The sequence below is a fragment of the Enhydra lutris genome, unplaced genomic scaffold (genome assembly GCF_002288905.1).
Source record: "Enhydra lutris kenyoni isolate GAN:26980312 unplaced genomic scaffold, ASM228890v2 scaffoldscaffold6, whole genome shotgun sequence".
NCBI classification, from domain to species: Eukaryota; Metazoa; Chordata; class Mammalia; order Carnivora; family Mustelidae; genus Enhydra; species Enhydra lutris.
This window is the reverse complement of record NW_019154090.1, coordinates 24,613,366-24,627,583: the sequence shown is the minus strand read 5'-3', so window position 1 is coordinate 24,627,583 and position 14,218 is coordinate 24,613,366. Positions and strand designations below refer to the sequence as shown.

The 14,218-nt window shown below is 44.9% G+C and overlaps 1 protein-coding gene across 1 annotated transcript in view; it reads left to right on the top strand.

Moving 5' to 3' along the window:
• The first annotated feature begins 10,553 nt into the window (after nucleotides 1–10,553).
• The window catches only part of LOC111141848 (charged multivesicular body protein 4B), a 53,139-nt gene continuing 49,474 nt past the window's right edge, over nucleotides 10,554–14,218 (top strand). The window contains exon 1 of the mRNA XM_022494685.1: nucleotides 10,554–10,849. Within this exon, the coding sequence (XP_022350393.1) occupies nucleotides 10,660–10,849 (190 nt within the window). The 5' untranslated portion in view covers nucleotides 10,554–10,659. The remainder of the gene's footprint in view (nucleotides 10,850–14,218) is intronic.

The following is a 14,218-nucleotide window of genomic DNA, read 5'->3' as shown; positions in this document are numbered from 1 at the left end:
GATAATGTCAAGAATGCTGAAATAATAGCAAGAGCAATATATAGAAATTTACTAGGTTCAAAAAAAAATTCACTAGGTTCCATAAATTTAAAAAAAAAAAAAAATGCTGGGTTCCTATACTCCAGAAGCAATGAGTTCAAGCCCTACAGTGAGCTCCATGCTGGGTGTGGAGCCTACTTAAGAAGAAAAAAGCAAGTTAAAAAAAAAAAAAACCAAACTGGGAGATTTTGGGGTGCCTGGCTGGCTCAATTGGTGGAGCATGCAACTCTTGATCTTCGGGTTATAAGTCTGAGCCCATTTTTGGGGTAGAGATAACTTAAAAATAGAATCTTTTTAAAAATGGGAGATTTCACGTGAAAATCTGGATTCTGACTTCTGCTGAAAATAAGGATGTCGGGCATAGGGAGACAGCAATTCGGGGGAACTGACCTAGCCGGCCCCTTTCAATGGGCACACGTGTTCCAGGTGCCACGGTTCCTGTTCTTCTCTAAGGTCTCCCTGACTTTGCAGCTGAATGTCAGTTGCTACTTACTATACTTGTGTTGATTTATCTTAGAGACATATTTCTAATTTCCCATGTCTTTTGAGAGTAGGAAAACAAGACGGCCAGAGGGTGCCACATGATTTTTTATGTTCCTTGCCTACTGAACTAACTTTCTCTCTGGACCTGCATATATGATTTGAGGAACCCTGTAAATAGTGCTTTCTTTTCTCCCTCCCACCGCCTGTCCTCTGTTTGCCTCTAAGCTAACCCGCCTCAGTTTCTCTATCAATAAATGTGGGGAGTTGAGTCATAGCTAACTTTACTGCCTATTAAGTGCCAAACTCTCTGATCTCTGTCTTATTTACATGTCACTGAGTCCTCAAAACACCCTTGGAAGCCAGCTCTCTTATCACATCCAGTTTATAAATAGGGAAACCAAGGCTCAGAGAGGTGTGACAACCTGCTCAGAAACTCTCAGCCAGAGTGTGTGGAGCTGGGCTTCAAACACAGGACTGACAGACTCCAAAGTTCCTGCCTTGTCTTAGGATCACTAAAGCTCTCATCGGCTCTGATAGGCCAAGGTTTTGGTTTTTGTTGTCATTGTTATTTTAATCATTTCTCCAAGGCTCCAACCACTTTTCATCTCCTCAGCCATCACTGCCCTGTCCAGGCTGCCAGCCTTTCTTGCATGGACGATTGCAACAGCCTTCTCTTTGGTTTCCCTGCTTTCTTTCTCTCTCCTCCATGATCCATTCTCTTGATGGCATTCCAAGGAATCTTTCTAGAGCCCCAATCAGATTATACCACTTTCCTGTTTGTTTGGTTTTTTTTTTAGATTTTATTTATTTATTTGACAGAGAGATCACAAGTACACAGAGAGGCAGGCAGAGGGGCAGGCAAAGGGGCAGGCAGAGGGAGAGGGAGAAGCAGGCTCCTTGCTGAGCAGGGAGCCTGATGTGGGGCTCGATCCCAGGACTCGGAGATCATGACCTGAGCCAAAGGCAGAGGCTTAACCCACTGAGCCACCCAGGTGACCCCACTTTCCTGTCTACAACCCTCTAGTGTGGGGCTGTCTAGAATGCTCTTCCCCCAGATTTTCCTAATACTGGCCCCCTCCTTCTATTTACCTTTGTCCAAAAGTTATTTCCTCAGGACTTCCCTGGCCAATTTATCTAAAATAACCCCTCCCCACCCTCATCACACTCTAGTCCCTTCCTCTTCATTTTTATTAATCATCATTGACATTATATTAGACATTTTTATTGTCCATTCTTCTCATTAAAAACAAAAGGTCCACAAGGACAAAGACTTCTCTGTTTTGTTCACTGATACATCTACAGTATCTAGAACTGCTCAGGAATTGCCTGATCAATATTTGTTGAATGAACCAACAACAGCACTTTGAGAGAACAAGACCCACTCTAGCCATCCCCTTTTCCCATTCCATGGAGGCCAAGCATATGTTTCCCTCGGGAAGAATCTGTCATGTGGGCCCAGAAAGGGCTAACCTGAAGCCCTGTAAAGCTCCATTTTCCTTGTTTTAAGAAGCTGAGAATATCTGGGACAAATGACAGAGGCAACGGCTTGGAAATCTCAGTGGACACAGCAGGTACTAGTGTGGCCCAGAAGAACTGGTCAGACCAGTTTTGTCTCCCTTGGAGGGCTGGAGTGGAGGTGGCAGCTGCCGGTGCTCCCAACGTCCAAGGCGGCCAGCAAATGACACCCATGGATTCTCAGGTCCTGTAGGTTGGTAGTCTGAGCAGATTCCCCCTCAGGGTTGGGGGTGAACCCCTGCTCACCAAGGGCAGCTTGTGTATGGTGGTCAGGCACGGAATCCTGAAGCCAGGGGCTAAGGCCCAACTTCAGGGCCTTGTGCCCTTTGTAGAGTCACAGAGAGTAACAGGAGGCCCAGAGTGGGAAAGGGTTTTGTCCCAGGTCCATCATCACAAGGCTAAATCCAAACCTAGTTTTCCTGCCCCCCAAGTCACGGCTACCTCAGCCCATTCATTTATCCATTCGACAAATGTTTATCAAGTGCCTACTATGTGCTGGGCATAATTCTAGGCATTGATGATACCTTGTGAACCAGACAAATAATGATCTGTGGAGATCATCTCTGGAAGAACCAGAAGATAAACAACAAATAAGCAAGTTACATAATGTGTTAGAAGGTGATGAGTACTGTAGAAAAAAAAAATGGAGGTGAGTAGTGTGAGTGTATATTGCGGGGGGGGGGGGTGTGCAGATTGCAGTGTGAGATAGGGTGGCCTGAAAAGCCTTACTAAGAAGGCAACATTTGACCCTCTAGGGCACAGTGCCTGTTGCATAGCCTACACATGCTCAGATGAGTAGGTATGGAATAGGCAGGCGCTGGAACCCACCATTGGCTCAAGCTCAGAGGCCCTCCAGCGCAGTCTCCGCCCACTCCCCACTTGCCTCTCTCAGGTTCTGCTGGGTCACTCCTACCCCTACTGCTTACTTTGCCCTGTTCCCCAGGGAGGTCATACCTGCTCGCAGGCTCATCACACTTCATTTATTTGTGTTTATTTGTGCATATCTCTTTATCCATTCATTTGGATAAAGGCAGTGTAGCATAGAGGTTCAAAACGTTGTCCTTATAGTAAGAATCTCAACTTGGCCCTTATAAGCTGTGTGACCTGAGGCAAGCTGTTCAACTTCTCTGTTTCTCCAGTACCTAATGCATAAGATGGGGACAGGAGCACCCGAGTGGTTCAGTTAGTTAAGAGTCGGCCTTTGGCTCAGGTCATGATCCCAGGCCCTGGGATTGAGCCCCATGTCAGGCTCCCGACTTGGCTGGGAGTCTGCTTCTCCTTTGCCCTCTGCCTGCTGCTCCTCCTGCTTGTGCTCGCTCCCCCTCCTCTCTCTGTCAAATAAGTAAATAAAATCTTAAAAAAAAAACAAACACAAAGATTTTCTGTCAGCCACGTCATTAGTAATGGGATGTATTTGGGTCAGTCATTCATCCTCTTTAAACTTCTGTTTCCTCAGCTGTAATCAGTATCTACCTCATAGGGCTACAGTCAGGTAAGTCATGAAATATTCTTTGTAAACCATCTGACTCCCAGTGAGGGCCCACAGATGTCAGTGATTGCTCTTCTTCTTGTTACTATTATTGTTTATTTATCTTATTTTATTTTTTAAAATTTATTTGTCAGAGAGAGAGAGAGAGAGAATGAGTGCACAAGCAGGCAGAGTGGCACACAGACGTGGAGAGAGAAGCAAGCTCCCTGCTGAGCAAGGAGCCTGATGCAGGACTCGAACCCAGGACCCCAGGATCATGACCTGAGCGGAAGGCAGCGGCTTAACCGACTGAGCCACCCAAGTGTCCCATATTTTCTTTTTTTTTAAAGATTTTATTTATTTATTTGACACAGAGAGAGAGAGAGAGAGAGATCACAAGTAGGCAGAGAGGCAGGCAGAGAGAGAGGGGGAAGCAGGCTCCCTGCTGAGCAGAGAGCCCAATGTGGGGCTTAATCCCAGGACCCCAAGATCATGACCTGAGCTGAAGGCAGAGGCTTAACCCACTGAGCCATCCAGGTGCCCCTATTTTCTAAATATTTATTGGATGCATAGTCTGTAGCAAGCCCTTTACCTACGTTCTTAGTGAATCCTCAGAATGGCTTGGTAAAGAGGATAGTGCCTTCCACAGTTGCCATATAGTTGAATGGCAGAACCTCAGTTCTAATCTAGGTTTGTGTGGTGGGCACCAAAATATGCTTTCATTATTTCAACACACTTTCTTTTGGAAATAAAATTCACATAACAAAATTCACCATTTTAACTATTTTAAGGTGTACAATTCAGTGCTTTTTTTTTTTAAGATTTTGTTTATTTATTTGACAGACAGAGATCGCAAGTAGGCAGAGAGGCAGGCAGAGAGAGAGGAGGAAGCAGGCTCCCCGCTGAGCAGAGAGCCCAAAGCGGGGCTCAATCCCAGGACCCCGGGATCATGACCTGAGCCGAAGGCAGAGGCTTTAACCTACTGAGCCACCCAGGCACCCCAATTCAGTGCTTTTTAATTGGGTTGTTTGTCTTTATGTTTTTTGAGTTGCAGTAAGAGGGTTTAAAATATATATATTTAAATATATATTCTGAATATTAATCCTTTGTCGGATATAGGGCTTGTCATTATTTTCTCCCATTTTATGGGTTGTCTTTTCACTTTCTTTTTTTTTTTTTAAGATTTTATTTATTTATTTGACAGACAGAGATCACAAGTAGGAAGAGAGGCAGGCAGAGAGAGAGGGGGAAGCAGGCTCCCTGCTGAGCAGAGAGCCTGATGCCTTGATCCCAGAACCCTGGGATCATGACCTGAGCCGAAGGCAGAGGCTTTAACCCACTGAGCCCCCCAGGAGCCCCTCTTTTCACTTTCTTGATGGTTTACTATGATGCACAGATGTTTTTAATTTTGAGGAAGTTTAATGTATCTATATTTTTCTTTTGTTCCTTGTGCTTTTGGTGACGTACTTAAAAAACTGTTGCCTAAGGATAACTAGATGGCTCAGTTGGTTAAGCTTCTGCCTTCAGCTCAGGTCATGATCCTGGGATCCTGGGATCAATCCAGCTCCCTGCTCAGTGGGGAATCTGCTTCTCCCTCACCTTCTGCCCCTCTCCCTCCTCATGCACGCTGTGCTCTCTCAAAAAATAAAATCTTAAAAGAAGAAAGAAAAAGACACTGTTGCTTAATCAAAGGTCATAAAGATTTATATCTATGTTTCCTTCTAAGTTTTATAGTTTTAGCTCTTACACTTATTTTTTCTTTTTTAAAATTTTATTTATTTATTTGTGAGAGAGAGCGAGCAGAAGCAGGGAGAGCAGCAGAGGGAGAGGGAGAAACAATCTTCCCGCTGAGCAGGGAGCCCAATATGGGGCACCATCCCAGGACCCCAGGACCATGACCCAAGCTGAAGGCAGACACTTAAGTGACTGAGCCACCCAGGTGTCCCTAGCTCTTACATTTAGATCTTTGATCCATTTTGAGTCAATTTTTGTATATGATGTGAGGTAGGGGTACACATTCATTCTTTTGCATGTGAATGTCCAGTTATCCCAGCACCATTTGTTGAAAAGACTATGCTTTCCCTACTGACTGTTCTTGGCATCCTCATTGAAAATCAACTAACCATAGATATATTGGCTTATTCTGGCATTCTCAATTTTATTCCATAGATCTATATGTCTGTTCTTATGCCAGTACCGCACTATTTTGATTACTGTTGCTTTATAGTAAGTTTTGAAATTGGAAAGCGTGAGTCCTCCAAATTTGTTTTGGCTATGAAGGACTCCTTGCAGTTCCATGTGAATTTTAGAATCAGCTTATCTATTTCCTACAAAAAAAGCAGCTCAGATTTTGATAGGGATTGTATTGAATCCAGATTAATTTTTGTTAATAAGTAATAAATGTTGCCACCTTAACAATAGTAAGTCTTCTAATCCACGAACATGGAATGTGTTTCCATTTATGTAGGTCTTCTTTCATTTCTTTCAACAATGTGTTGTACTTTTTGGTGTACAAGACTTACATTTCCGTGGTTAAATTTATTTTTAAGTATCTTATTCTTCTTGATGTTATTATAAATGGAATTGTTTTTTTAATCTCATTTTCACATTATTCTCTGTTAATGTATAGAAATATAACAGATTTTTAAGAAGATTTATTTATTTATTTGAGAAAGAGAGAGAGCATGGGGGGAGGCAGAGAGAGAGGGAGAGAGAAGCTTTTGCAGACTTCTAGAGCCCAATGCAGGGCTCAATCCCAGCACCCTGAGATCAGCACCTAAGCCAAAACCAAGACTCCTATGCTTAACTGAGTCCACCACTCAGGCAAGCCGCTTTTTTTGAAAGAGAAAGAGAGAAACCATGCAAGAGGTGGGCGGGGCAGAGGAAGAGGGAGAGAGAGCGAATCCTAAGCAGGCTCCACACTCAGTGTGGAGCCTGACTGATCCCCACTTGGGGCTTGATCTCATGGCCCTGAGATCATGACTTGAGCTGAAATCAACAGTTGGATGCCTAACCAACTGAGTCACCCAGGTACCCCAAATATGTAACTGATTTTTTTTTAAGATTTTATTTATTTATTTGACAGACAGAGATCACAAGCAGGCAGAGAGGCAGGCAGAGAGAGAGGAGAAAGCAGGCTCCCTGCTGAGCAGAGAGCCCGATGCGGGGCTCGATCCCAGGACCCTGAGATCATGACCCGAGCCGAAGGCAGCGGCTTAACCCACTGAGCCACCCAGGCGCCCCATATATAACTGATTTTTGTGTGTTGATCTTGTATCCCACAACATTGCCAAATTGTTTTTAGCTCTAATAGTTTGTGTGTGTGTGTGTGTGTGTATTCTTTTATGTTTTCTATATAGGAGACTTTGTTATCTGCAAATAGAAATAGTTTTACACCTTTTTTTAAAAAAAGATTTTATTTATTTATTTGACAGATAGAGATCACAAGTAGACAGAGAGGCAGGCAGAGAGAGAGAGGAGGAAGCAGGCTCCCTGCTGAGCAGAGAGCCCAATCTGGGGCTCAATCCCAGGACCCTGGGATCATGACCTGAGCTGAAGGCAGAAGCTTTAACCCACTGAGCCACCCAGGTGCCCCAATAGTTTTACTCCTTTTTTGATCTGGATGCCTTTTATTTCTCTTTTTCACTTAATTGCCCTGGCTAGAATCTCCAGTACAAGGTCAAATAGTGATGAGAGCAGTCATCTTTGTTTGTTCCTGATTTGAGAGGGAAAGCTCAGTCTTTCACCATAAAGTGAGATGTTAGCTGTGGGTTTTTTCATAAATCTTCTATATCAGATTGAGCAGTTCTTTTCTATTCCTACTTTGTTGAACGTTTTTATCAGGAAGGAATATTGGATATACTTGTTTTTTTACAGTTAAAAATCAGCAAATCCTCTATTTGATTTGACATAATTACATGAGACCAAGTTTCATAGGAATTTTTATTATTCATAATTTGAAACCTATTATAAGTTTTACTAACTCAGCTTTTCTTTTTTAATTTTAAAGATTTTATTTATTTATTTGAGAGAGAGAAAGTAAGAAAGCCAGAGAGAGAGAAGGAGCAGGGGGAGGGGCAAAGGGAGAGGAGCCCTGAGCAGGGAGCCCCAAACAAAGCTCATCCTGGGACTCCAGGATCATGATCTGAGCCGAAGACAGATGCTTAACCAACTGAGCCACCCCAAGTGCCCTAACTTAGCTTTTCATGACGACATTTTTGAGGAAGCTTACAAATAAATATATGGTTGAGTGTCTTTAACCATGCGACCTTGTGCAATTTCTATTATCTGGACCTCAGCTTCTTCAACAATAAGATGAAGATGGTATAGTAATGCTTATTTCTTAGGGCTTTGATGGTTGGAGATGAGATTTTGTGTGCAAAAGTACTTTGCAAACAAATAAAAACTGTATGCTTTTGTTGCTGTTTTTACCAGAGAAGTTTTAAAAATTGCAATGTAACATTTATTTAGCAAAGTACATGAAATATGTAAGGGGCAGTGATCTTAATTATGAAGACAGGTAAATTTGTACACATCCACATGAATACCACTAGATCTTGATATAGAACCTGTCCAGCACCCCATAAAGATCATTCTGCTTGGTCTGTACCACCCCTGAAGATCACCACTATTCTTTTTTTAATGTTTATTTATTGAAGTCATCTCTATACCCAATGTGGGGCTTGAACTCACAACCCCGAGATTAAGAGTCACATGTTTTGCTGACTGAGCCAGCCAGGTACCCTGATAACCACTATTCTAACACCTATAACCGTAGATTAGTTTTGCCTGTTGTCGAACTCTATATAAATGGAATTATACAGGCTTGTGTTTGATTTCTTTCACTCAGCATAATATCTGCAAATCTTCCAAGTTGTTGCATGTAATGATAGGTCATTCCTTTCACACAATTTTTAATGCTAGTCAGTCATGGCTTGAAAAGGCTGTGCATTTGCCCAGGAGACCAGAAAAATGACATCCAGGGAAACTCAGGGCTCTCCTGCGTGGAATCAGCCCACTATATGAATTTCTACCAAGGCAGTTGAATTCTCAGCCGGGATCACAACCATCTTGCCCTTTTATCACCACTTCCTATCCCACACTCCAGTCAGACATCACAAATAGATCTCAGCACGTTCTTTCAGGGAGTCCTGATGCAGCCTTAAAATTCTTCTTAATCCAGGATTCTGAGTAGCCTACACAAATTAACTGGGGTTGGTATTCAAGTTTAAATCTAAGTGTTCTGTTATCATATCCCTAAGATGTTTTTCTCAGCTCGCAATGTAATGACATGAGGGGTCCTGCTGTCATCCTCAGTTGATGCCACAACAATATAAGACTGGTGATGGTAAGGCCTCTAGTGTCTCCTGTTCATATATTCTTTGAGTCATGGCTCAAACCCAGCAAGTCTTTTCTACCTGTATATCTGATCATAGCATGACTTAAGTAAGAGGGGAGGGGATGGATTGCTTAGATGTGGAGGAGTTGCTGTACTCATGAGGTGGCTTGATTGAAGCCTCCTTATTTATATTTTTAATTTTTATAAGAACGTTGCAATACTTCAATGACGAAACAAGCATAAGTGTGACTTACGTTTCACATTTTATGATGCTATGGATCTTGACAGTTCTGGCATGTCTCTCACATTTGAAAAATTTTTTCCAACCTGGAAAGTTGGGTGAGATAAACTCTCCCATCCTCTGGGAATGGTTCCATAGATGCAGGCTAGGATTGTTGTTGATTACAATAAGAACAACAACATCTGAGGCATGTTTTTATCTACATGTAGATCATAGTCTGAGAAGGAGAGAAGACTTGTATGTGATAGAATTAAAAAAAATTCAGTCAAGCTCTCATTTGTTTGAAACTGCTCCCAAGCAACTTCACATATTTGGAAGGTCCAGGAAGGAATAAAAAAGGACTTTGAGAAGCAATGATTTTCTTCATTGGAGAGAACTTCGCACCCTCACTCAGAACTGGTTTACTCTTTGCTTTCATACAAGTCTAAGTGACAAGTAACAAGGCTTCCAAATAAAAAACTGGAAGCAGCAAATTAAAATGATGGGCTTGAGCCAAGTATTGGCTATTAGATGCTGCCTCACTGTTAATGGATGGAGGAGTGATTCTTGACAGCAAAGGACAAGGGAAAACAATAAATCGTGGCCTCACCACTACAGTGGTCTGTAAAATGCAGGGGCAAAAAAATCTTTAATGCTTCTACCACTTTGGAAGTTTTGAGTCTCCTCCTGGTTTAATTACTAGTGTGTATAATGATGACCAAGAATATGGAATAAATTTTTGAGCACCAACAGTGCTAGGCCATGCTCAATAAGCACTTTACATTGCCTGTCTTACAGGTAATCTTGTTATTGGAGGTGATCTTGTTATTATCATCTCCAGGGAGGCACACAGAGTAGGGGAATTAACTTGGCCAAGTAAGTGTAACCCTTGCAGTCTAACTCCAGTGCCAAGGCTGTTAGCTTCTACTAGGTTTTGAAGAACCTGTTAGCCGAATAAAGAATAGAAAGGCCTTCTAGGTAGAGGGTACAAAATAGGCAAAGACAGGGCTAGTCAATTAAGCAAGCCAGTCACTCAGTTTGAGTCTTGGTTACTCACTACAAAATAGGAACAGTATTATAGGTTTAAAGATTCCTAGGCTTGTGAGAATTAAACGGGATAATGCACGTAAAGCACTTTGTATAGTACCTGGATCACAGAATGTGCATAACGCTTGTTAATGTTTTTAAGAATACTGTTGGTAACTCTGCCTGTCCTACCTCTACAGAACGGGTTCCAAGGAGACTACATTTCCCAGCATGCCATCTCGCCCTTTGACTCTAGCTAGGCCAAAAAGGCGCGCCGACGAGCGCCTCAAGCCGGAAGACTATAGACTCCCGGCGTGCAATGCGGCTCCTTCCTTTAGATTTGAGGCACAGCCGGCGCGTTGCCCATTGGGAGTTGTAGTCAGCGGCGTCTTGCTCTGACGCCGGCCGGGCCGGGCGTGGGGGCCTGTGGGAGGTGGCGCGGCTGGGCCCAGCTGCGGGGCGGAGGCGGCGGAGAGGCCTGCGGCGGCAGGGAGCGACGGGCCGGGAGCGGGCGCTGGAGCCGAGCCGAGCCGGAGCGGGCGGCGCAGGCCGGCGCGGCGAGCAGCCACCATGTCGGTGTTCGGAAAACTGTTCGGGGCAGGAGGGGGTAAGGCCGGCAAGGGCGGTCCGACCCCTCAGGATGCCATCCAGCGGCTGCGGGACACGGAGGAGATGCTAAGTAAGAAGCAGGAATTTCTAGAAACTAAGATCGAGCAGGAGCTGACCGCCGCCAAGAAGCACGGCACCAAAAACAAGCGCGGTGAGTCGGCCCGGTCCCCTCGGACTCTCCTCAGGCTCCCCTAAGGCTCCCCGGGCCCGGACTCCACCTTCATCAGACACGTCCCAGGGTCTGCCCCGACCCTAGAACTCTCCCCGGTCCCACTCTTCTCTAGGCCTTTCCGGACACCTCCCGTCTGGCTCCCTTGAGTGTCTCTTGGGGCCTTGGATCTCCTCCACCATCAGACTCTCATTCCTGCCTTTGCCCCTCAGGCTCTCCCCTCCCTGCCAGGCCCCTTCAGACCCTGGTTTCACTGCACTTCCCTCGGTTCTCCCTGTAATCCGTCTTCTTCCGCCTTCTCCTCTCAGGCCTGCCTTCACCCACCTTCGGGAAACTGCCGTCTTTTTCTCATTGGCTCATTTCTGTCCCCCATCCTAACTCATGTGTCCTTTCTTGTCCTACCCCTGCCTTCTCCTGACCCCTCTGGAGTCCATGAGCTGCCCCTGCCCTCTCCCCATCCCCCTGACTCAGAATTCTCCTTGGAAAGCCTCCTTGATGGGAGAGAAAAGAGGACTGGGGGAGAGGAGAACCCTGGTTCCGTCTGCTTTCCTGCTGAGCGAACTTGAACAAGTTGCTAGCCCTTTGAGGCCTCCTTTTCCCCTCGTCCATCAGCCAGTGCCTTCCAGATCCGTGATTCACTGCTTGTTGCCTCATAGCCAGGTCTTATCAAGAGTTTCTGGTAGCATAAGCCTTCACGGGTGACTCACGGCTTCCACTCCCTCTGAACCAGAAATAGGGACTCCATTCCTCCATTGTCAGTGACTCCTTCCCAGTCCCCACTCCTGGGGGTTAGGGTGGGAATAGTGAACCTTGGGGCATGCTTAATATACTTCCTGTTGCTGTATGGCTTTCTGTATGCTTTGTAGACTTCTTAAGGTGAATGTGACAATGCTTTAATAACTGTAGAGCACTTTAGAAGTATTTGATCTTCTTGGTGTTATGGCGGTATGAGAGGGAACCGTAGAGTGACAGTGCCTGCCCCCACGGAGGGAGGCAAAGGTGAGAGGGGTTGAGGAACTGCACAAACCTAAGCATTTAATTTAGAAGACAGCTAGTCATTAGCCACGTGACCTTGAGCTGGTTATTTTACCTCTTTAAAAGGAAGATCATGCATTTACAGTGCCCAGGACCTTGTAGAGGCTAGGTAGATGTTTTCTTCCTTCTAACAGAAGAACAAAATAGCCCATCCTGAGGATGCTTTTTTGCTGATAGTCAGCAAATACTCTGGAAATTTTTTTTTTTGAGTGCTTGCTGCGTATTGACAGGATGAACAAAGTGTAGCTTCCACCCTTATGAGAGAGATGATAGAAACAGGAAAGTAAATGAAGAAAATATTGTCTAGTGGTGGTGAGTGCTTAAGAAGATGATGTGATGGGGACTGATGAAGTGGGCAAAGGGGTGTCCCTGTAGATAGAGTGGTCAGGAAAGGCCTCTTTTTTTGGAAGATTTTATTTATTTATTTGACAGAGAGAGAGAGATTACAAGTAGGCATAGAGTCAGGCAGAGAGAGAGGGGGAAGCAGGCTCCTGCCGAGCAGAGAGCCCAACTCGGGGCTTGATCCCAGGACCCCAAGACTATGACCTGAGCTGAAGGCAGAGGCTTAACCCACTGAGCCACCCAGGCGCCCCAGAAAAGGCCTCTTTTAAAAGTCAAGTTTGGGGGCGCCTGGGTGGCTCAGTGGGTTAAGCCGCTGCCTTTGGCTCAGGTCATGATCCCGGGTCCTGGGTTCGAGCCCCACATCGGGCTTTCTGCTCAGCAGGGAGCCTGCTTCCTCCTCTCTCTCTGCCTGCCTCTCTGCCTACTTGTGATTTCTCTCTGTCAAATTAATAAATAAAATCTTTAAAAAAAAAATAAAAGTCAAGTTTGAGCTGAGCCTTCAGAAGGAACCAGCTCCATAAAAAGCTAGAGGAGGAGCCTTCCATGCATAGGAAAAGGCCTGGAGGTTGGCCTGTTTTAAGAAACGGAAGACCTCTATATCTGGAATGTAGCAATTGGAAGGGAAAATGGTATGAAATAGGAGGGTGGGGAGTGGACCTTGGACTTCCTGGTAGAGTTTGGATTTTATTTCAAGTGGATAGAAAGATGTTGGAGGGTGTTACCCAGGAGTGTGTCCTTCACATTGGTAGAGTTTTAAAAACACCATCTGGCTGCTCTTTGGAAAGTAGACAGGTGTGGGATGAGAGTGGGAGCAAGGAGACATGAGGTAGTTGCTGTTATCCATTTGTGGCCTAGACTCCAGTTATAGATAGCCCTGGAGATAGAGGGTAGGTTTTAGATTTTGCGCCTCTAGCTTTTTTTCTTGGATGACTCTCCCTCGTCAGGATTCTTTATTGTTCATTAGAGTCATTGTTTTTTTATCAGTCTGCATTTTGGAATGCTTTGCCCATTGCAGGGTGCTGGGGGGAGCAGGGTATCCCTTTACCTCATCTCCCATCTGAGAGGGCAATTCTTCTGAGGACTTTTGGTCTGGAGCTTGTTTAGTTTTTGCAGTTTTAGAGGTGATTGGATTTGCTTTCAAGAGGTTTGGAGAGAGAGTACCAGCAAACGGTGGATGACCAATCTTAGTTGTAATAGTTTTGCTGAAAGCAGCCCATCTTCTTGAGTTTGCCTGAGAGGACAGGAGCATCTTGCTCTTCTTTTTAGCATCTTCTGGGGGAAAGGTCTTGTCTGCTTATTGGGATAAAGGTGTGAGGTATAAACACCACCACATACCATTCATTTAGTCACTTATTGACTTGCTATTGTGTCAGGATCTGGAGAATCAGATGAAAATACACTGTGCGCCTTCCAGGAACTCAGAATTGATAGTGGGTGTGTTTTTGTTGTAGTTTTTGTGTGTATGTGTGTGAAAGAGAGAGAGGGAGAGAGAGGAGGAGGAAAAGAAGTAGGAGGAGAAGGGGAGGGAGGGGAACCTACCAGTTAGTGCTGAAATATGTGTACATGGGTCTGAGGTTGCATAGGAGGGGGTTCCTGTCTGGAAGGGAAAGGGCAAAGGAGGCTTTACAAGAGGAAGGAGGTGTGAGATGGGTCAGCAAAGAGTTTGGGGAGCAGTGAGAGTGTTCATGGGGTGAGACAGCAGAGAAATAGTATTGCAGAGTGAGCAGTAGCCTCAGGCCTCAGGCTGGAGATCCTGAGGAGCCAGTGGCTGTCCTAAAGCAGAAGAGACAGATCAGCTTGGATTTCCAAAGAGCACACCAGCAACAGCGTAAAAGTAAGGAGTATAGACCAATCAGGAAGGGGCTGGAGGCAGGAATCCATTAAGATGTATGGATAGAATCTCATAGACATGAATTGAGCCATAGATTTATCACTTACTAGCTGGTGCCTTGAGCTGGTTACTGCACCTCGTAT